The sequence below is a fragment of the Eurosta solidaginis genome, chromosome 4 (assembly GCF_040869045.1).
Source record: "Eurosta solidaginis isolate ZX-2024a chromosome 4, ASM4086904v1, whole genome shotgun sequence".
NCBI lineage: Eukaryota > Metazoa > Arthropoda > Insecta > Diptera > Tephritidae > Eurosta > Eurosta solidaginis.
Window position 1 is genome coordinate 272,488,209 of NC_090322.1, and position 23,955 is coordinate 272,512,163.

Consider the following 23,955-nt stretch of genomic DNA (forward strand, 5'->3'; position numbering starts at 1 on the left):
TAAAACTCTTCCCTAAATTTTGAGCAACTCTTTTTCAAGGGATTTTATAGTTGGGAGAATTTATTCTTGGGAGAAAAAAATTCGAGAGAAAAGATTCGAAACCACCAATATACTTGCGTATAACCGTACAAAGCCACTTAAATTATTGAAAACCAAGGGAACCCCTTATTTATATACATAGTAATGGTTTAAGTGTATATTTTTATTGCGCCCACTTAAAGGATCCTTTCTGATTGATGTGTATCTTAAAAATTAGTTATAGATTATTTCAAAGGTTTTTCTTTCATTGCAAAACATATTCATAAAATATTTTATTTTTTAAGCTATTCCAGCAACAAAAGCTATTCAAATAATACTTAAACTTGATAATATTATTTACATCAATTATGTTTATTAAAATGTTACTTTGTTCATGTACAAAATAATCAGTTACGCACAACATACGACATACTTTTTTGTTGGCAACGACTAGCGTTTTGCCAATATCTTATCATCGGTGCCACATAATTAAATGCAGCAAATTAAGGTATACATAAATATAAGTATTTCTTATTAATCTTCTTATTGTAGTTAAATTTTCCATTTCTATAAGCTTTAATTTCTGAGCCGATTAAACATAACCAGCAAGTGCAGGGCTGTCAGTGTATCAATTGATGATTTTCTTTACACAGTTTTAAACTGAAACTGAATAATTTGTCTCCGAATACACTTGGTAAGCATTATCTAAAAACAAAGAAGATGATTGTAAAATAAATTAGTTTTCCTAACATATATAAGAATTTAAGACTAAAGAGGTTATCTGTAATACGATGCAAAAGTCAAATACAATGCACGGACTTTACAGCGTAATGGTTTTACCGACTTTTTAGCTACAATTTGTTTTCTACCACTGTAGTAGCAGTATTTACGCGCTCTTTTGTGGAATGGATTTTCGGAGTCCCGAGGACGAAATCTTAAAGAGACTTTGATAAATTTTTTTAGTCTCATTTCTAAGTACCTTAATTCAAAAACCATAACAAGATAACGTAACTTTGTTATACACAAATGAAGACGCGTTTTGACGTCGGTATCAATAATCCGAAGACGAAAATAAATATTTTCCTTCTGTGTAAAATCGGGGGCCTGTTAAATAGTTTTTTTGCATAAACCCCTTTCTGCATAGGTGTCCCTTCGCCCGCGTTTTGAAATATAGACCTGGTTGGTTCAATAGTATTTCGGCAGAAAAACCATATATGTAATACTCCTATATTGCTACAAAAGGCTAGGTACATTCCCAAACATCAGAGTGCCGATATATTGCTGTTTAAACGTTTTTGTTTTTGTATTCAATAATCGAATGTACCTAAATTTAAATTTTTGCTTGTCACACTTATGCTGCTACAATCACAAAAATTTTATAGGCTGTCTTGTTTTGATTTCGAATTCAAAACACATTACGAGCATTTTCTATTAGCAATATAAGGAGTATTACATATATGAGAAAAACTCTCTTTTTGCATAAATGTGTGTGTGCACAGCAAAATCATCTATAATATAAAAATAAGTCGCTGAATTGTGAAATAAGAGCGAATCTCGAGAACGGTTGGACCGATTTCGCTAATTCTTTTTTTAGAATATTCCTTGAGGTATGAGGATTGTTTCTACGGAGAGAAAATTTCTAAAAATTGCCTAAAAGTCTAAAAACTCCACTTTTGCAGTAAAAAATCATAAACATTTTTCTTTACACAGCTATAAACTCAAAACGGATGGATCGATTGGAATACTACTTCTTTGCAATAAAACTTTGAAATATTTACCTTCGTTTTACCAAAAAATTTAGTGGTGTGGCTATTTGCGGTCAACTGCGCGCAAAGTGCTTTTGAGTGAGGCATGATGCGACACATACGTACATACATTCAGCATTCTCTGCGTTATTTAACTTAGGGCGTAGGTTTACAGCAGACATGTTGCGCTCTTTGCTTACAAGTGTCGTGTGTGGCTATCGCATGTTTGCGCAGCGAATGTTAAAATATGCATGAATGTACATATAATTTTTTTGGTTAGCATAGAAAATTGTTCGCTTTGCATATTGCGCATCAAAAAAATAGAAGTCTTTGTTAGTTGCTGTCTAACAAGTGACTGACATGAAAACTAATTGGTTCACGCAATCAATGCGCTCTCACTTACCTATACACTTGCATTTACAAATCTGCCTACGCTTGGTTTATAGCAGACGTCGGCAAATAGTGGCACAATTGTGCACACTCAGTTCACACGTATTCTTATTCCCTTTAAGCTGGAGACATTGGTGTTTTATCGGTAACCGTATCGGTAACCTTATAACGGCTGATTCGACCAACCTTATGAGAATCAATGCAATCGATTATTGGTGCCGCTAAGGTCGTAATCGTATCGTAGCCAACCAATTGGGTTTTGGTTTACCGTCGTAACGATAAACAGCTGATTACGTTAGGGATACGGATACAGCGATACGACATAGGGCACCAATGACTCCGGCTTTAAGCTGGAGACATTGGTGCTTTATCGGTAACCGTATCGGTAACCTTATAACAGCTGATTCGACCAACCTTATGAGAATCAATGCAATCGATTATTGGTGCCGCTAAGGTCGTAACCGTATCGTAGCCAACCAATTGGGTTTTGGTTTACCGTCGTAACGATAAACAGCTGATTACGTTAGGGATACGGATACAGCGATACGACATACGGCACCAATGACTCCGGCTTTAGTTTAGTAGTCGCTGAGCATTTGGCGCAGCAACATCGATTGTGTGCGTCGCTCGCAATGTTGACGAATGTTGTTAGCAAGCAACAAGCAAAGATCGTTTGTTAGTTTCTTTCAATGCGCACAACGAAAAATATTTTATATTTTTGCGCAAATGCAATGTATTTTATTGTATAAACCTTTTGCTTGTCATTGTGCGCATTAAAAAAATAATAACAAACGATCTTGTCTTGTTGCTTGCCAATTAGCGAATGAACTACGCAAAACGATGCATCAAGTGATGTGCGCGATCATCGCGCTCTCACGAACACTTCTGCATTTTCATTTTGCCGACGTCTGGTTTATAGGTATATATGGATGTATGTATGCATTTTAATTTTGTATGCATTTTAATTTTGAGATATGTATGTACATATTTATGCGTGTTGCCAAGTTAAAGCAATATACGTCAAGATGCATACATCTATTGAAAAATACTCTTTCGTTACAAATTATAAACAAAAATTATATTTTTTGGTATATTTGTATGTATATGCTAATGCTTAGTGCACAGGCGACTTAATTCTCCAATATATTTTTTTTTGCTAATTGGTATGCTGATCGTAAAGACAAAATTTCTGAGTATTTTTTTATATGTATTTTTTCATGGCAGCCCTAAATGTGTTTTGTCACGAATTTTCTTATTGAAATTTGTTCGTAATTTGTGTAAGCTGTGCTCATAGCGAATTAATTTTATCATAACAAAAGTAACAGAAATAAATAGCTCAAACGAATTGTTTACAAGTGATCAATATTTTTCGTAAATAAAGCTGAAATTATCGCGTACATTTATCAAAATAGTTGCAAAGGTGTTCAGTGAGCTTTTCTGAAAGGAAAGGAAAGGAAAGGAAAGAAAAGAAAGGGAAGTAAAGGAGCGGAAAGGAAAAGAAGAGGAAAGGAAAAGAAAGGAAAGAAAGAAAAGAAACTGAGAAACAGATCGAGTTGATGAAGAAATACAGATAGAGATAGATGGAACGGAGGAGTAAGGAGAGGGAGGTAGAGAGAAAGGAAGGGTGGGAAAGCGGAGGGGGAGAAAGAGGCTCAGAAAGAGAGAAAGGCAGAGAGAGGAGTGATAAAAGGATAGAGAAAATGGGGAAGGAGATTAAGAATAAAAACTTCCTAAAAGTTATGCATATAGATCAAAGTTAGGGTAGAACAAAGTCTGCCGGGTCTGTTAGTCCATAATATAAAAATGAGTGGCTGCTAAGCGCAAAACTCGAGAACGGTTGGACCGATTTCTTTCTTTTTTTAGAATATTCCTTTAAGTACGAGAATATTCTTACGGAGGGAAAAATTCTTTCCAAGGAGTGTACCAGAGACCGATCCATTCGATTTCTATTGACGGTTCGATTTGCCTTTTTTAGTATATAGGTAGACCTTTGCCTAGATTAGTACTAACGAAACTTTTTTTCCGGAAAGTGGAGTTGGGATTCGTTCGATTTGCCTGAAATTTAGTATATAGGCAGCCCTTTGCCTAGAACTGTAAGTGGGATTGCGACTGGAACTGAGATTGGGACTATAACTGGGTGGGGGGTGAGGTAAGAGTTAAAAACTTCTTAAGAGATATGCAGATAGACCAAGGCTAGGGAAGAACAACGTCTGCGGGGTCTGCTAGTGCAACATAAAATACATAAAAATGTACAACTTTTCTTTACAAATATTTCTTGAAAAGTAACATGAAGCAGATGTGGAAGTGTCTAAAAGATCTTGCAGAGCTTACAAATAACAAAAAGATATCACTAAAATTGTAATGGTGAATACCTAGAGAAGGAATATAATAGGTATATCATATTCCCTTTAACAACTTTTTTGTACAGCTCATGAATGAATTTAATGATAGCATCGAAGAATTACCCAGAACGGACGAAATATTCACAAATCACTCTAACACATAGTAGCATTTCATTTCATTTAATTTCAGCGATGTCGTGTTAGATGATATAATATATAATTTAAAACAAATATGGCGAAGAAAAACTTCCGGAGGAGCTACGCCCAATGTAAATAGTGCTGAAAAATAAACTGGTGGCATATCTAGGCAAACTAAAAATGATTATACAAGCTGGATTCAGATAAATCTATTCATGTGAAACGGCGCTAAACATGGGAATTGCAGAATATCAGACAAAAAAGCTGTGGCGTCTGTCTTCTTACACTTGAAACAGGCCTTCAAAACAGTTGATAGATTGGGATTGTAGGTGTATATTGGAACGATTTTCCGTCATCCCTTGTCAAATTTGGTTTTGAGACAAACGGGTTTCGGCGTTGTGCCATCATCAGTATCGATTTTCGTTCTGATCTGTTGTTGTCGTTTGTCCTGTATTTATAGTTCGTAGGTACATGAGCAGGTAGTGTCAAAATTGATGCTTGTGTATATTTAATTATGTGTATGTGCTGTGTGTCCATTCACAACCGAGGGTGGTTTACTAATCGATTTGTGTGGCTGACTGGGGTAGGTAAAAATCCGTAATTTTAGTCGTTTGACCTTCTTTGTGGGTTTGTTGTTTTGGTGTGTTAATTGTTTTGTGTTTATTTATTGTTGTGTGTTTGTCTGTTATACCTGTGTGATTACTTTGTTTCTTGTAAACAAGTTTTAAAGGCTCGAATATTGTGTTAGAAATTGTGTTTATCTGTTCTTTTATTATTCTGCCGTCGAATGTCTTCTGTTTGTAGATTTCCATGTTTTCGAGTACGTTGAGACGTCGCGCTTTTGCTTGTATGTGAAGAACCCCAACTGTTTTATTGATGTTTGCTGGGGAACATTCATTCTCGAACATGTGATTCGCGAAGTTAGACTCGGGTAGAATGTTTGGATTCCGTATTTTTTTGTTGAAATCTCTAATATGTTCTCTGAACCTCGTTCTTATTTGCCGTCCTGTTTGTCCTATGTAACTATGCTGGCATCCGCAGATAAGCTTGTATACGCCGTGGCTGCTAAACGATTCGTCTGAGTTAGTGTTAGTTCTTAGTTTTCGCCCTAGATTGTTCGATGTTTTGAATGCTGTGTTAATGTTGTTTTTAAAGAAGTTTGCCAATTTATGTGTTGCTTTTCCAGTATATGTCATAGTTGTCCAGCTATTATTTTCCTTTTCATTGTTTCTTTTTGGTTCTCCTTCTGAGCTTATCTACTAGTGCTTTTTTATATCCGTTGTTTGCAGCGATATTATATATGACCTCAAGTTCTCTCTTATATGCCTCTTGTGTAAGAGGTGTTCTTTCAAGTCTATGTACCAAGTGCCTTAATGCTGCATTTTTATGCTGTTGGGGGTGATTTAAGGTATTATGTATTGTAACGAATTTACTGCAAATCTTCTTATTTGCAACCTTCTGCTAAGTTCGAATCACTAAACTGTTGAATAAATAACTCCACTATTCAATAATGCAAAATCGCCTTTATTAAAGTTCTTCACAATATAACGTATTTCACAATAACACTACTATTGCTCGCCAAGTGGCTTCTTAAATCAAACTGATTCTCGCGCCTCTACTGTTGCTGCCTTTTATAGTGTTTGGTTTCCTCGTTGACATTTCTAGGCGGTTCTGTTCTAGAATCTACTAGTTGGTTATCTGCTATAATTATAACTATAGATGTACGTGTATAGCTCTCATACGAGCGTGTATTTGTGAGTGACACTTCCACAATTATTATTGCATATCTCAGATAAGATATCTGCATGTGTTTGTGCGTTGCTTCTCCGCTGGTTGTACGTACATATGTGTAGACATAATGATTGAATTATTGATGTGCATACAGGTACTGCTTAGCATCGGCTTAGATATGGCAGTACCCCTTAGTGTTGCTAATATTCGTAACACTGCCCTCCACCTAAGTCTGATCGTCCCGATCAGACAAATCTCTCGATCTAAAAACTGCTAGCATCTCCAAATGAACCACCCTTCTATTTCGTAGTTTCCCAATGGTTTGTATGCGGTAGATGGTATCACTGATCTTCTTCACAACTTTGTACAGGCCTTCCCAACTTCACCGAATTTTGGATGGAACACCTTTCCGCCGGTGAGGGTGGTAGAGCAGTACCAAATCTCCCTCCAAGAAACCTTCCGAATTATAGTTCTTGCCGTACCTGTGTTTCATCCTACTACTCATTACCCTGGGTCGTTCCCTCGCACTCTGTTGGCCAATGAAGAACTACTTCGCAGAGTTTGATCTTGACGGATTTACTTTGCATCATCAGTATCGTCTTGACGTTTCACAACAGTAGTGCGCGCTGGCTTGAAACCACCCTTGCATTCTTTCTGGAAAATTCCTTCATTCGTTTTAGTGCGTCCATTAGGTTTTGTCAATGCCAGTGTTTTTCTCGCAGGTACCTTTGGTTTTGATTTGTTTGGCCCATTCGTTCCATCAACCCTTGCCCGATCTGCTGCCTTTGACTTTCGTGGTTTTTGTCGAATCTCTTTCACCAGCACAGCTAAACCCTTTTTCCAAACTGAAGTTAAGTGGCACATCCTGGTTCTCATAGCGCATAATCTTTCTCGGCATATCGATCCTGATGTCATGGTCAACTAAGAAGTCCACTCCCAATATGACTTCATCAACGATCTGCGCCACAACGAATTTGTGTAGAACCATGACATTCCCAATTAAGACTTCACAGATCACTTCTCCCTGGACTTGGTTATAATCGCCAGTGACCGTACGCAACCTTGCTCCAGGTAATGGATTTACTCTCCTATTGACCAAATCAGATCGGATTAAGGAGTGAGATGCGCCCGTATCTACAGTCAGTACACGCTCCTTGCCATCCAGCCTTCCTTTGACGGCAAGACTGCTCGGGTTTCTTCCAATTTGCGAGATAGATATCACAGGACATTCAACAGCTGGAGCTAGCTCTCGATCTTTACATCTGACTCGCTCTTGCTGATCTCCTCCAGCTTTGCGTTTACGGCCAGCCAAGTTGGAACTACCAGGACCGGTGCTGCAATGACGAGCAGTGTGACCTGGGTTACCGCACTTGAAACATTTGATTACACCATTATTCTTCTGTTGCGTTCCTTTTAAAGCTTCTAAAATTGCGTCTACCCACTCTGGCCTTTCTACTTCCACACGGCGGGCTTTGAAAACTGGCTTACACAGAAGCGACGCTGTTTCCTGAATCAGAACTTGTGATACCGTTTCTGCGAATGTTGGCCTTGGGTTTGCGTATGCAGCTCGCTTTGTTTCGACGTCCCGTATGCCATTTATAAAACTCTGGATTTTTACCCTTTCGGTGTATTCCACGGGTGCGTTCGCATTTGCCAAATGAGCCAACCTTTCAACATCCGAAGCAAACTCTTGCAAAGTCTCATTAGCTTTTTGGTAACGGTTTTGCAATTCTATTTGATATATCTGTTTCCTGTGTTCGCTTCCGTATCGCCGTTCCACAGCAGCCATTAATGCGTCATAACTTTTCCGTTCGTACTCTGAAATAGTCTGTAAGATTTCGGCAGCTGGTCCTTTCAATGCTGCGAAGAATGCAGCAACTTTATCTTCAGTATTCCAGTTGTTCACTGTTGCGGTCTTCTCAAATTGAATCTTAAAGACCTGGAAAGGAACAGAACCGTCAAAGGATGGTGTTTTTACCTTTGGATTACTCGTTGAAACTGCTGGGCGATTTAGTCACTCCACCTCGGCCTCGATTTTTTTTTCAAACTGTAAAATTTTTGTATCTTGCGCCTCCAACTTCAAGGAAATACGTCCTTCTTGCTCTTCCAGTTGAGCAGAGATCTGCGATGATATCTGTGCTGAAATTTGCGCCGACATTTCGGATATTCGTGCCTCTTGTGCTTCAATCTTCGCTGTTATTTCAAATGACATTTCTGCAATACGTGTCTCCTGTGATTCCATCTTGGATGCCACATATGTCTTCTGTTCTTCCATCTTGCACGTTATGCGTGTCTCCAGCGATTCCAGTTGAGATGCAATTTGCGACGACATTGATGTTACTGTCGATGTGTGTGCAGATATTGCAGCCAATATCATGTTCAAGTCTGTGCTCGTAACTGTCTGCGATGTTTCATTTTTCTCTTCAATTTTTGTTGTCTCCTCGCCTTCAAGAGGAAAGACATACTCTTCCACGTTAATTCCTTCTGCTTCCATTGCCTCTCGTAGTCGTGCTTGAAGTTCGATTTTAATGTCGCTTGTATTCAATCCACAGCTCTCCAACTCCTTCTTCAGCTGCTGGATCTTCTATTCACTCCACTTTGCCATGTCCAAGTTGTATTCGAAGTCTTCGGAATTTATTCAACAATTCCTCTTCTGACACCAATTGTAACGAATTTACTGCAAATTCTCTTATTTGCAACCTTCTGCAAAGTTCGAATCACTAAACTGTTGAATAAATAACTCCACAATTCAATAATGCAAAATGGGCTTTATTAAAGTTCTTCACAATATAACGTATTTCACAATAACTACTATTGCTCGCCAGGTGGCTTCTTAAATCAAACTGATTCGCGCACCTCTACTGTTGCTGCCTTTTATAGTGTTTGGTTTCCTCGTTGACATTTCTAGGCGGTTCTGTTCTAGAATCTACTAGTTGGTTATCTGCTATAATTATAACTACAGATTTACGTGTATAGCTCTCATATGCGCGTGTATTTGTGAGCGACACTTCCACAATTATAATTGCATATCTCAGATAAGATATCTGCATGGGTTTGTGCGTTGCTTCTCCGCTGCGTGTACGTACATATGTGTAGATATAATGATTGAATTATTGATGTGCATACAGTCACTGCTTAGCATCGGCTTAGATATGGCAGTACCCCTTAGTGTTGCTAATATTCGTAACAGTATTATTGTGTCGGTGGCCGTTGGCTTTCGATATATGTCATAGTTAAATCTTTTGGCTTCTTTATCAATATTTATCGTGAGGTCTAGATAGTTGATTCCTCCGTCTTTTTCGGTTTCCATTGTAAATTTTATATTTCCGTGCTGCTTGTTGAGGTACTCCAGTACAAGCGTTATTCGTAGTTAAAACGCATATTATGTTATCCACGTATCTAGCATAAAATGACACGCCTAATTTGGACTTCAGCTCCTGTATGTACTTTTCTTCGAGATTTTGCATGAACACTTCCATAAGAATTGCTGATGTGGGACTTCCCATTCCAAGACCGTTTGTTTGTCTATATATTTTATTATTGAATTGAAAATAGTTTTGACGTAAAGTGGTTCTTAGCGTATTTGTGATTTACATACTTTTCACTTTGTTTTTTGTGTTATGAACTATTGTTGAGCTAACTATGTCCAAAGTCTCCGACAGTGGTATTGATGGGTATAAATCTTTTATGTCAAAAGATACCAATTTGCTGTTCTTTGTTAGCTCTACGGTCTCAAGTCTCTCTATTAGTTGTGTTGTGTTAGCTATTGCATATTCGTTCCTTAGCTCCAGAGTATCTTTCAATATCGTTTTTAAATATTTGGACAGTTTGTAACATGGTGCCGATTTAAAATTAATGATGGGCCTCATTGGCGTGTCCGGCTTGTGGATTTTTGGTAGCGCAATCAGTGGAGGAGCCGAAGGGTTCATTTGGACCAATATATTTGCCATGTTAGAATCTACTATATTTGTTGCATTTTTTATAGCAACTTTGATTTGTTTTTGGTATTCATCTGTGGGATCATCTCTCATTCTACTGTAATGATTTGTTTAGAAAAAGAAAGTGTTGCTGATACGCTGATGGATAGCGTTACAAAGCAATTGCCTTTTATTTTAACATTGTCTTCCCTTTTATACAAATTTGTCTAGTCTACACATACATAATTACACTAACACTAATAAATTGCATTCTAAATATTTACATACTGAGTCAGCATATTAGTTCGATCTATTTTTACCAATTTTAACTGTGAATATTTTGGCAGGCGTATTGACGAGTTGTCATTGACACTTGGTCACGCTATTAGCCGGCTCGTCAATACGCCAGTGTATTGTAACTAGATACGGGTCTTGCCGTCGGGGAAAATGAAATGTATTTGGGTCAACATTGTAATGTGCATACAATATGGGTGGTCTGCATAGACAGTATTAGGGTATTACAATAAACATATTGACATAAATTGGTATCATGCATAATACCACACTACGACATTTCATTTCCTCTATGAGATCTTCGGTTTTGGATATATATTTCTCTTTTTCGATTAGCACAGTGGTGTTGGACAAGGTCCGCTTTCGTTGTGACAGTATTGTTTTTCCTTAGTTTATGCCGTAGATTCTTTATTGTTTTCACCTCCCTATTAGATTTCTGTCCTTCCTGTGCTTTCACCTCCTTTTTTATGATTTCCCTGCACATGTGTCTTGCGTGCTCCTGTTCTTCCTGTGGTATCAATGATATTGCGATCTCCGCATCTACAATCGCTTGCTCCATTTTTCTTACTGTATTTTGGTCCATGATATTGTGCTTCAGGCAGGATTGTTGGAAGTTATTTCCACAATTTGCATCAAATGAAAGACCTTGCAATGGTTCCGAAGTAATTTGAGCTACAGAAAGCAAAGGACGATAATCGAAAAAGCAGTTTCATCGGTTGTGGATTTCCACAAGGTTCGATACTTGCACCAATGTTGAGTTTTGATCGATGAAATTAATATTTTGGCGAGCATATAAACTATTTTGAGAGAAAAATTACTATGAAAATAGTATTCATGTATAGAACGTGCAAACAAGTGGTTTAAAATGCTATTTTACTTTGGTGTTTTTTTTTTGCTATTTCTCCTGCTCTAAACATGAACAGAGCCAAAGCATATACAAGTGATAGCAGATTGTTTTTTCTCCCGCTACTTCTTGTCTACAACAACTTGCAATGCAACGTCGGAACAGAGGTTAGAAGCTACAACCACTTAAAGCCCGATAAATAAAACCAAAGTACATTACTCCAACAACAAAAATAAGAGAAACGACAAAGCTCTGCATAGCAATACCGAACTGAGAAAATAGCATTAAATTTTTTTTATTGCTTATTTTTCTTTGCTACTGCTGGAGTAGCAAATGCAAACGCTGGTGTAAACATATGTACTACATACAGCCAACGTCACAAAATGTTGGTGTATCCAAAGATTTTTGAAAGATAAAGATGTTGCATGCGCGAACTTCAGTGGAAAGCAGTGGAACTTCACAAAATTCTAGTAGGTCACTTCTACCACAACACAAACTTTAACACAATTTTTAACATAATTTAAGCACACAAAAAACACTGATTGGAGTTTAAGAGAGTCAAAATTAAAATTCTGAAAAGATTAGCTGAATAAAAAGTGTACAAACAATAACAAATACAGACAGTGGTAGTTTAACACATTTCAAAAATCTTTGCCTGCTGTTAGCGAGTGATATGCAAATTAAATATTAGCCACACTAAGGGATACTATCATATCTAAGCCGATACTAAGCAGTCACTTGTATCTACATACACAAATCAATCATTATGTCTACACATATGTACATACAGTAGCGGAGAGATATTCTCAAAAGTATGCAATCATTAGCAAAGTAGTCCTCACACATACACATGCATATTTCTGAAATACTCACAAAAGTATGCAATCTTCAGCGAACTAGTAAATTCTAGAAGAAGAAACGCCTATAAGCATGCGAACGAGGAAACCGAAGAGTATAAAAGCAGCACAAGCTGAGGCATGAGCGAATCAGTTTTATTTAAGCACACTATTGGTTGTGAAGTTAAGTGTTATTGTGAAGTACTTTCAAGTAGTCTAATAAAGACCATTTTTGCATTATTGAATAGTGGAGTTACTTATTCAACAGTTTAGCGATTCGAACGTTAGCAGAAGATTTGGAATAAGCGGAATTTCACTAAATTCGTTACAATATATAAGACTGCCTAGAGTAAGAACTGAGTTCGAAAAGAAGACTCTAGAAGGGTAGGTAGGGTATAAAATATACTGCGATAAAAGACTGTAAAAATATTGTGACGAATATTAGCAACACTAAGGGATACTATCATCTCTAAGCCGATGCTAAGCTGTGACTTGTATGCACATCAATAGATCAATCATTATGTCTACACATATGTATGTACACGCAGCGGAGAAGAGACGCACAAACACATGCAGATATCTTATCTGAGATGCTCCCAAAAGTATACAATTATAATTGTGGAAGTGTCGCTCACAAATACACGCGCATATGAGAAGCTATACACGTGCATCTGTAGTTATAATTTGATAGCAGTAACTAAGTAAATTCTGGAAGCGCCTAGAAGATGCAGCGGAGAAATCACAGAGTATAAAAGGCAGCAACAGTAGAGGCGCAACAATCAGTTTGGTTTAGGCAAGCGATTAGTTGCGAAGTATAAGTGTTATTGTGAAGAACTTTAATAAAGACCCTTTTGCATTATTGAAAAGTGGAGTTATTTATTCAACAGTTTAACGATACGAACGTTAGTAGAAGGTTGCGAATAAGAGGATTTGCAGTAAATTCGTTACATTTGGTGTCAGATGAGGAATTGTTGAATAAATTCCGAAGACTTTGAATACAACTTGGACATGGCAAAGTTGAGTGAATTGAAGATCCAGCAACTGAAAAAGGAGTTGGAGAACCGTGGATTGAATACAACCGGCAATAAGATCGAACTTCAAGCACGGCTACGAGAGGTAATGGAGTCGCAAGGAATTGATCTGGACGAGTATGTCTTTTATCCTGATGTGGAAGAGCCAGCAACTAAAATGGAGGAGAAGATAGATACCCCGAATCCATTGGCAAGTGTTGACACTAACGCGATACTAGCAGTGTTGAAGCAAATGTCGTCACAAATATCAACCGAAATGTCATCTCAACTGGAATCGCAGAAGACATATATGGCATCCAAGATGGAATCACAAGAAACGCGTGTATCCGAAATGTCGTCGCAAATGTCATCTCATCTGGAATCGCAGGAGAACCGTATAACAGCCAAGATTGAAGCACAGGAAACACAAATTTCATCACAGCTGGAAGAACAAAAGACATATATGGCAACTCAACTGAAAGAACAAGAGACACGCATAACAGTACAACTAGAAGCACAAGAGGCGCGTATATCATCCAAACTAGAAGCGCGCATGAACGAAAAAATAATGCAGTTTGAAGAAAAATTCGAGGCAGAGGTGGATGTTTTGAGAGATCGTATACAGGAATTGCAACTTAATCCCCCGGCTGCTTCAGCGAGTAATACGAAGGTAAAAACTCCATCTTTTGACGGTTCTGTTCCTTTTCAGGTCTTTAAGCTTCAGTTTGAGAAGACGTCAGCAGTGAACAACTGGAATGCTGGAGATAACTTTGCCGCGCTGTTCGTGGCATTGAAAGGGCCTGCAGCTGAAATCTTACAGACAATTCCAGAGTAAGAACGGAACAACTATGAAACATTGATGAGCGCTCTAGAGAGACGTTACGGAAGCGAACATGGGAAACAGATATATCAAATTGAGTTGCAAAATCGCTACCAAAAAGCGAATGAGACGTTGCAGGAGTTTGCGTCGGATGTCGAAAGACTGGCCTATCTAGCAAATGCGGACGCACCCGTGGAATACACCAAGAGGGTAAAAATCCAGAGCTTCATAAATGACATACGAGATGTGGAAGCGAAACGAGCTACATATGCGAATCCAAAACTAACATTTGCTGAAACGGTATGACTCAGGAAACAGCCTCATTTTTGAGTAAGCCAGCGTACAAAGCTCATCGCGTGGAAGTGGAAAGGCCACACTGGGTAGACACAATTTTGGAAGCACTGAAGGGGTTACAACAGAAAAATGCCGGAGTTATGAAGTGTTTCAAGTGCGGTAACCCAAGTCACATTGCACGTCATTGCAGCACCGGTCCTGGTATTTCCAACTTGGGTGGCCGTAAACACAAAGCGGGAGGAGATGAGCAACAGCGTGCCAGATGTAAAAATCGAGAGCTAGCTCCAGCTGTTAAATGTCCTGTGATATCTGTCCCGCAAATTGGAAGAAAATCGAGTAGTCTTAACGTCAGAGGAAATGTGGATGGCAAAGAACGTGTACTGACTGTCGATACGGGCGCATCTCATTCCTTGATCCGATCTGATTTGGTCAACAGGAGAGTAAAGCCATTACCTGGAGCAAGATTGCGTACGATTACTGGCGAGTGTAACCAAGTCCGAAGGAACGAATTTTCCAGAACTAGCACTACTGTTGTGAAACGTCAAGACGATATTGATGATACAAAGTCAATCCGTCAAGATCAAGCTCTGCGAAGTAGTTCTTGATTGGCCAAAGAACATAGTGTGAGGGAACGGCCCAGGGTAATGAGTAAGATGAAACACTGGCATGACAAGAACTTTAATTCGGAAGGTTTCTTGTAGGGAGATTTGGTACTGCTATACAACCCTCACCGGCGGAAAGGTGTTCCATGCAAATATCGGTGCAGTTGGGAAGGCCCGTACAGAGTTGTGAAGAGGATCGATCAGTGATGTCATCTACCGCATACAAACAATTGGGAAACCACGAAATAGAAGGGTGATTCATTTGGAAAGGCTAGCAGCGGTTAGATCGAGAGATTTGTCTGATCGGGACGATCAAACTTAGGTGGAGGGCAGTATGACGAATATTAGCAACACGAAGGGATACTATCATCTCTAAGCCGATGTTAAGCAGTGACTTGTATGCACATCAATAGAACAATCATTATGTCTACACATATGTAGGTACACGCAGCGGAGAAGAGACGCATAAACACATGCAGATATCTTATCTGAGATGCTCCCAAAAGTATGCAATTATAATTGTGGAAGTGTCGTTCACAAATACACGCGCATATGAGAAGCTATACACGTGCATATGTAGTTATAATTTTATAGCAGTAACTAAGTAAATTCTGGAAGCGCCTAGAAGATGCAACGAGGAAATCACAGAGTATAAAAGGCAGCAACAGTAGAGGCTCGACAATCAGTTTGGTTTAAGCAAGCGATTAGTTGCGAAGTATAAGTGTTATTGTGAAGAACTTTAATAAAGGCCATTTTGCATTATTGAATAGTGGAGTTAATTATTCAACAGTTTAGTGATTCGAACCTTAGTAGAAGATTTGAAATAAGCGGAATTTAAGTAAATTCGTTACAATATTAATAAATTCAAAGAAAATTTTTATTTTACTTATATAGTAAAGCACTTAATATGTAATGAAACAATTTTTTATTTAATCCAAAGTAGGTCTTAAGAACCGTAATAAATAAAAAACTATAAAAAGGAAACTCAAATGAATGCACATTTCAAACGATACTTATTAAGTTATAGCAGTTATGGAAGAATACACATGCAGCCAAAAAATCGCATTTATCGGACAACTAGATTTGATGTTAAGAGCAAGGCTGCGAACCAGTTCGATTCGAACCATCATGTGCAACTATTTCCTTTTTAGCTAGCTCACCCGCTTATTCATTTTCATCTATTCCCATTGTACCGGGGACCCAAAATAGATGTGCATTTCTCCATATCCCGACTCTGTTCCGCTCTGCGAGATTATTTAAATAATTGCGGTTTGGTAGTCAATATGAAAGTTCACGCGGCTGATGTTTAAGCTTTAACCTTCCTTCCTACTACTTCCGCCTGAAAGGTACTATAACCGCAAACCCTTTCATATCCATTAGTTTGGAACCATCGGAGTATACGTATATTGACGCGTTCCGCATTTACGGCCCTTGGCGCCATCGTTCCACCTCTACCTATTAGATCCTTCCCACCGAAGCGCTAGTTAGGTATACATTAGTCTGTTCGTCGAATGTGTGATGGCGCTATACTACTATACCCGTATGGTCTCAAGTCGTCGAACTGGCCTATAGGCTTTGAATCGCGTTGCATTTGTTAACACTATGTTCTTCACCACCAGGTCTACAGGTGGAGGATGTAATATTCCTGCCATTCAACATGCAGTCGATCGATCTTGCTAAGGCTGGAAGTACTTAGATGAAATTAAGACATTCTATGGTACCTGGCTTAGAGGGATTTCTTAAGCCCCAGCAATGTCCTATTATATTTGAAAAGAGGTTAAATCCGAAGTACCTTAGAAACAGCGATCATCTGAATGCAATATTTTCCATTAGATATCACATTAATAATGTACCACTTAGTATAAAGGCTTGAACCATTTGAACCGAACCAGTTCGGCGGCTGCCACGGAACCGGTTAAAGTTTTGCCAAAGTGGTTCAAACCACTTAACCAAACCGTTTCAATTTTCTGCAGGCGGTTTTCAGCCCTGGTTAAGACATATAGGTGTTGGTAATTATTGCGTTGTGGTCTGAAAAAATTTATTTATTACATTTTGGTTTGAAATCTTTTGGAATTATTGAGTTTTAGTTTGGATGTTATTGGATTTTATGCACTTTGTTGTGAATAATATTTGCCATTTATAGAATAGAGGGTTTCATACCATTATTTCAGCGACCCTGAAAAAATCGTTGGATCATGCGTACCATTTTTGTCATATTAGTTATCCAATATGAAGTACATAGCCCAGCTCTGGCGTTGATTGTGAGTAGTCCATTAAGTTTTTCCTAAGATTTTCTGGAAAGTTCTCGCCCGTAGGTGTTCCGTTGTAATAGTATTCCGAGCTGAAGTGCGTGATCTTGGGCCAGACATTGCAATGCACTCATATACCCCTTAAATATTCTTAAAGTACTCCTTAAATCGACCTTAAGGAGTATACATTACTAGACAGCTTATCTCCATTTTGATATTGTACCGATTTTAGTGCAATTCCCCTTATTTGCTACCTTCTGCTAACGTTGGAATCACTAAACTGTTGAATAAATAACTCCACTATTCAATAATGCAAAATGGTCTTTATTAAAGTACTTCAGAATAACACTACTATTGCTCGTCAGATATCGTCTTAAATCAAACTGATTGTCGTGCCTCCACTGTCGCTGCTTTTAAACTGTGCGGTTTCCGTTGACATATTTCTAGGCGCTTCTATTTCCAGAACTTACTAATTAGTTATCAGCTATAAAATTACTCAGCTGTAACTACAGATGCACGATTTTATAGCTTCTCTCATTGCATACTTTCGGGAGTATCTCAGATATATGCATGTGGTTGTGCGTTGCTTCTCCGCTGCGTGTACGTACAGTACGTAGACATAATGATTGATTCGTTTATGTAGATACAAGTGACTGTCTGCTTTATTGTTGTTGTGACTTCATTTACTTAGCATTAGACTAGTGATGTGTGTATCACTTAGTGACACTAATATTCGTCACACTGCCCTCCACCTAAGTCTGATCGTCCCTATCAGACAAATCACTAGATCTAAACGCTGCCAGCCTTTCCAAATGAACCACTTTCATTTTGGTTCTTGGTTTGCCAATGGTTTGGATGCGGTACACTACATCGTTGAGCTGTTTTATAACTTTGTATGAGCCTTCCCAATTACATTGCAATTTCGAGGACAAACCTTTTTTTCGTTGTGGGTTGTATAACAGCACCAAATCTCCGTCCTGAAAACCTTCCGAATTAATTGCTTTATCGTATCTGGCTTTCATCTTGTCACTCATAATCTTTGATCGTTGCCTTACAAGATCGTGTATCTCTCTCATCTCTTCTTCCAAGACACCAGTGGATTTCTTGACATTTCTCTCCGCATCGGCATCTATCCGAAACTTCAAATCAGCTGGCAGTCGAAGGTCATTGCCAAAAATTACCTTTGCGGGAGTTTCGCCCGTTGTCTCATGCACTGCCGATGGGTAAGCCATCAAGAATAATGATATGTGTGTATCCCACTCCTTATGGTATTTGTGTACTACTTTCCTTAAATGCTCTCCAAGGTTCTATTGAAACGTTCCACTATACCATCGGACTGAGGATGCAATGCAGTTGTCCGTGTTTTTCGAATGTCCAACTTCTTACACATTTCTTGGAATACAGCTGATTCAAAATTCCTGCCTTGTTCAGAATGTAACTCCATTGGTACACCATACCTTGCGACCCAATCGTTTGTAACCATTTCTGCTACTGTTTCCGCTTCTTGGTTTGGGATTGGTTATACCCCTGGCCATTTACTGAAATAATCCATAACCACCAGCACGTATTTGTTTCAGCGGTTGCTAGTAGGAAATGGATCTGGGACATCCATGGTGATCCTTTCAAATGGTGCACCGGAAATATACTGCTTCATCTGGTCATGACTTCGTGTTTCGCTCTATTGCAAACCTCGCAGCTGGCAATCCACTCGGTGACCGACTGACGGCAACCAAGCCAATAGGATCTGTGCTTAATCTTCTCGAGCGTCTCCGTGATTCTAAGATGACCTCCACTTGGATCATTATGCAGCTCGCTGAGCACGTCAGGAATCCTCTTTCTGGGAACAACTATCAGTTTCTTCTTGCATTGACCATCCTCACTCTCCCATACTCGATGCAAGCAACCGGATATCAATTCTAAATTGTTCCACTGTGCCCAATGTGACTTCGCAATGTGACTCTCTGCTGACATCTCCTCTCTGTTTGGTCTTTCGTTTCGGTCGAGCCCTTGCATAACATGTGACAGATCTGTACTTATAGCTGACACTTTCTTAGTTGTTCCTTGTCCCTTTCATCCTTACACGTTATAGTCATTAGCCGGCCATCTATAATGTCTTCTTTAGCCTCGGCCTTTGAATAGTGCTTGCATTCCAAACTACATGGTCTTCGTGACATTTCATCAGCATTTCCATGGGTACTACCTTTTCGATGCTCAATGGAAAAGTCATAGCTTTGTAGTCGCTCGATCCACCGTGCCAATTGTCCTTCCGGATGACGGAACTGCAGAAGTCATTTCAACGCTGCCTGATCTGTCCTGACGCGGAATCGCTGGCAGTAGAGGTATTTGTGAAAATGTCCAATGCCAACAGCTCTCTCCGTGTAACGCAATAGTTCCTCTCTGGTTTTCCAATCGAACGGCTGTAATATGCAACTACCTTCTCCTGTCCATCGACCAGTTGTGATAAAACGCCTCCTATAGGATATCCACTCGCATCTGTATCTAGAATAAATGTTGCTACTGGAATCAGATATGCCAACATTGGGGCAGTGCACAAACGCTCCTTCAATGTTTGGAAAGCCACTTCTTGATCCTTCTTCCATTCAAAAGCTTTATTTTTTCTTGTAAGCTCATGTAGGCTATGGGCTACGCTGGAAAAGTTTGGTACAAATCGGCGGTAATATGTGCACAGCCCAAGGAAACTTCTTAATTCATGCAAGTTCTGTGACCTTGGCCAATCCTTTACTGCCTCTATCTTTTCATTCGCTATACAGATACCTTCTGTCGTTACCTTGTGACCCAAATAATTTACTTCCTTTTTAAACAGCGATACCTTTTTGGGACTTAGTTGCACAAACGCTCCTTCAATGTTTGGAGAGCCACTTCTTGCTCCTTCTTCCATTCAAAAGCTTTATTTTTTCTTGTAAGCTCATGTAGGCTATGGGCTACGCTGGAAAAGTTTGGTACAAATCGGCGGTAATATGTGCACAGCCCAAGGAAACTTCTTAATTCATGGAAGTTCTGTGACCTTGGCCAATCCTTCACTGCCTCTATCTTTTCATTCGCTATACAGATACCTTCTGTCGTTACCTTGTGACCCAAATAATTTACTTCCTTTTTAAACAGCGATACCTTTTTGGGACTTAGTTTCAGACCAGCGCCAGCTATTCTCTGGAAAACTTCCACCAAGTTCTTAAGATCTTCATCAAAGTTCTTGCCCAATACGATGATGTCGTCCAGGTACACCAAGCATGTTAGCCAATGTAGTCCTTTCAGTACCTGGTCCATGAGTCTCTCAAAAGTAGCTGGTGCATTACAAAGTCCAAAAGGCATCACTGTAAATTGCCAAAGACCATCACCGACACTGAAGGCTGTTTTCTCTTTATCTTCCTCCTACACCTCAACTTGCCAGTAGCCGCTTTTCAAGTCCAGCGTGGAAAACTATTTCGTACCAGATAGCGAGTCCAGAGTATCGTCAATTCTTGGCAATGGGTAGCTATCCTTTTTCGTGACGTCGTTCAACTTGCGGCAGTCCACGCAAAACCTCATTTTCCCATCCTTCTTCTTCACAAGTAGCACCGGTGAGCTCCATGGACTAGGTGATGGTTCGATGACGCCGCTGTCGCTAATTTCTTGTACGATTTGACTCACAACTTCCCGCTCGCCAGTGGAACACTACGAGGAGCTTGACGTATCGGCCTCGCGTCTCCAGTGTCAATTTGATATTTCACAACATTGGTGCGGCTTGTTTTGGAACCACCCTGGTCAAATATGTTTGCGTACTTTAGGAGCAGTTGCTTTGCCTAACTCTGATAATCTTGATCCGTCCATGCCCTGATGTCATTTGAAAGATCAGTCTTGCTAGTTGAAACGTGTTCCCGGAGCTGTTCACAGTTAATAACTATTTCAGCATCTTGGCATCTTCCCAATATAGCTCCTTTTGTCAGTTTGAGTGGTGACTTGAACTCATTGAGTACTCTTACCGGAATACGTCCATCTTGTTTTGTCATAGCCAGGGTTTTTCCAACAAGTATGTTCGGTGTTGATTTGTTTGCTGCCTCGACAACCCACAATTTGTTTGTCCCACAATCTCCATCAACCTTCGCCCAGATGACTGCTTCGGATTTTGGTGGTATTTGCTGACTCTCTTCCACCAGCACTCGTTTACTGCTGTAGCCTCTCTTAAGTGGCACATCCATGTTCTTATATCGCATCGTCTTGCTTTGCATATCGATCTTGATGCCTTGGTCGATGAAGAAGTCCACTCCAATTATGATTTCATCAACAATCTCTGCCACTATAAAATTGTGTAGTACCGTGACGTTCCAAATTGCTACTTCACACGCTACAAGCAATGGTCTTATCTTCTTGTTGACTAAATCTGATCGAATGATGGAATGGGATGCACTAGTATCTACAGTCAGTAAACGTTCCTTTCCATCCACATGTCCTCCGACAGTAAGATTGCTTGACCTTCTTCCAATTTGCGAGATAGAGAGTATGGGGCATTCAATTGAGGGAGCCAGCTGTCGCCCCTTGCGGCTGACTCGCTTTAGTTTAACGATTGAGTAGATTTGGAGATTTGCTCATCCCCTTCAGCTCTGCGTTTACGGCCACCCACATTGCTGGAACTGTTAGGATTGGTACTGCAATAACGTGCAGTGTGCCCTGGCTTTGCACATTTAAAGCATTTGACGGCACCATCGTTTTTTCTGCTGCGTTCCTTTGTATGCGGGCTTACTCAAAGGTGACGCTGTTTCTTGAGTCAGTGCATGGGATACAGTTTCTGCGAATGTGGGCTTTAGGTTTGTATATGTCGCTCGCTTCGTTTCTACGTCCCGTATGCCATTTATAAAACTCTGGATTTTTACCCTCTCGGTGTACTCCACGGGTGCGTCCGCATTTGCAAGATGAGCCAATCTTTCAATGTCCGAAGCAAACTCCTGCAAAGTCTCGTTAGATTTTTGGCAGCGGTTTTGCAATTCTATTTGGTAGATTGTTTCCTGTGTTCGCTTCCGTAACGTCGTTCTACAGCGGCCATCAATGCTTCATAGTTGTTCCGCTCTCCTTCGGGAATCGTCTATAGGATTTCGACTGCTGGCCCCTTCAATGCTACGAATATAGCTGCAACTTTTTCTTCAGCATTCCAGTTGTTCACTGCTGCGGTCTTCTCAAACTGTAGCTTAAAGGAACAGAGCCGTCTAAAGATGGAGTTTTTACCTTCGTATTGCTTGCTGAAACAGCTGGGCGATTTAGTTGTAACTGCTCCATACGACCTTTTAAATAATCTACTTCTGCCTGAAATTGAGCCATTTTTGCATCCTGCGCTTCCAGTTTTGATGATACCTATTCCAAAATTTCTGCCGACATTTCAGATATACGTGCCTCTTGCGTCTCCAATTGAGATACCATATATGTCTTTTGGTCTTCCAGTTGAGATGACACTTGCGACGTCATTTCTGAAATACGTGCCTCCTGTGATTGCAGTTGGGATGCTATATATGCCTTCTGTTCTTCCAGTTGAGTTTCCATCTTGGATTTTATGCGTGTCTCCTATGATTCCAGTTGAGTTTCCACGTTATCCGTGTGTCGACATTTCTGAAATACGTGTTTCTTGTGCTTCAATCTTCGATGTTACTGTCGACGTTTGTGCAGATATTGCAGCCAATATCATGTTCAAGTCTGTGCTGGTAACTGCCTGCGATGTTTTGTTTTTCTCTTCAATTTTTGTTGTTGTCACGTCCCCATCACGATGAAAGACCTCATCGTCCACATTAATTCCTTCCGACTTCATAGCGTCTCATAGCCAAGCTTGAAGTTCGATCTTATTGCCGGTTGTATTCAAGCCACGGGCTTCCAACTCCTTTTTCAGTTGCTGGATCCTTAATTCACTTAACTTCGCCATGTCCTTGTTGTGCTCTGCAACTCTGGAATTTATTCAACAATTCCTCTTCTGACACCAATTGCAACGATTTTAGTGCAATTCACCTTATTTGCAACCTTCTGCTAACGTTCGAATCACTAAACTGTTGAATAAATAACTCCACTATTCAATAATGCAAAATGGTCTTTATTAAAGTACTTGAGAATAACACTACTATTGCTCGCCAGATAGCGTCTTAAATCAAACTGATTGTCGTGCCTCCACTGTCGCTGCTTTTATACTGTGCGGTTTCCGTTGACATATTTCTAGGCGCTTCTATTTCCAGAACTTACTAGTTAGTTATCAGCTATAAAATTACTCAGCTGTAACTACAGATGCACGATTTTATAGCTTCTCTCATTGCATACTTTCGGGAGTATCTCAGATATATACATGTGGTTGTGCGTTGCTTCTCCGCAGCGTGTACGTACATATGTGTAGACATAATGATTGATTCGTTTATGTAGATACAAGTGACTGTCTGCTTTATTGTTGTTGTGACTTCATTTACTTAGCATCAGACTAGTGTTGTCAGTATCACTTAGTGTCACTAATATTCGTCACAATATGAATAAAACTTTGAACTCAAAAATGTAAAAATTGTATGAAATTATTGCATTTTCCTATGAAACGTATTTTTTGAAACGTTCCAGGTTAGCTGTTTTTTACTTCATAGATTAGAAAGTGAAGTGAAGGTTTAGAAAGTGAAGTTAAATCCCATCTCAAAAAAAGTTTTTATACAGAAAACAATTGTTTTCAAAATTTTTTTTCAGCAAAATGTTATTTCTATATATCGAAAAATTTG

The 23,955-nt window shown here is 39.4% G+C and overlaps 1 protein-coding gene across 3 annotated transcripts in view; it reads right to left on the bottom strand.

Annotated features, from left to right (window-relative positions):
* Positions 1–200: 200 nt before the first annotated feature.
* Ranbp16 (Ran-binding protein 16) overlaps positions 201–23,955 on the bottom strand; it is a 117,612-nt gene continuing 93,857 nt past the window's right edge. For all 3 annotated transcript variants that reach the window (XM_067786167.1, XM_067786168.1, XM_067786169.1), the window contains one exon: positions 201–723. Coding sequence is in view for 1 of the 3 variants with exons in the window: in XM_067786168.1 (XP_067642269.1) it covers positions 674–723 (50 nt within the window). In the remaining 2 variants the exon portion in view is untranslated. The remainder of the gene's footprint in view (positions 724–23,955) is intronic.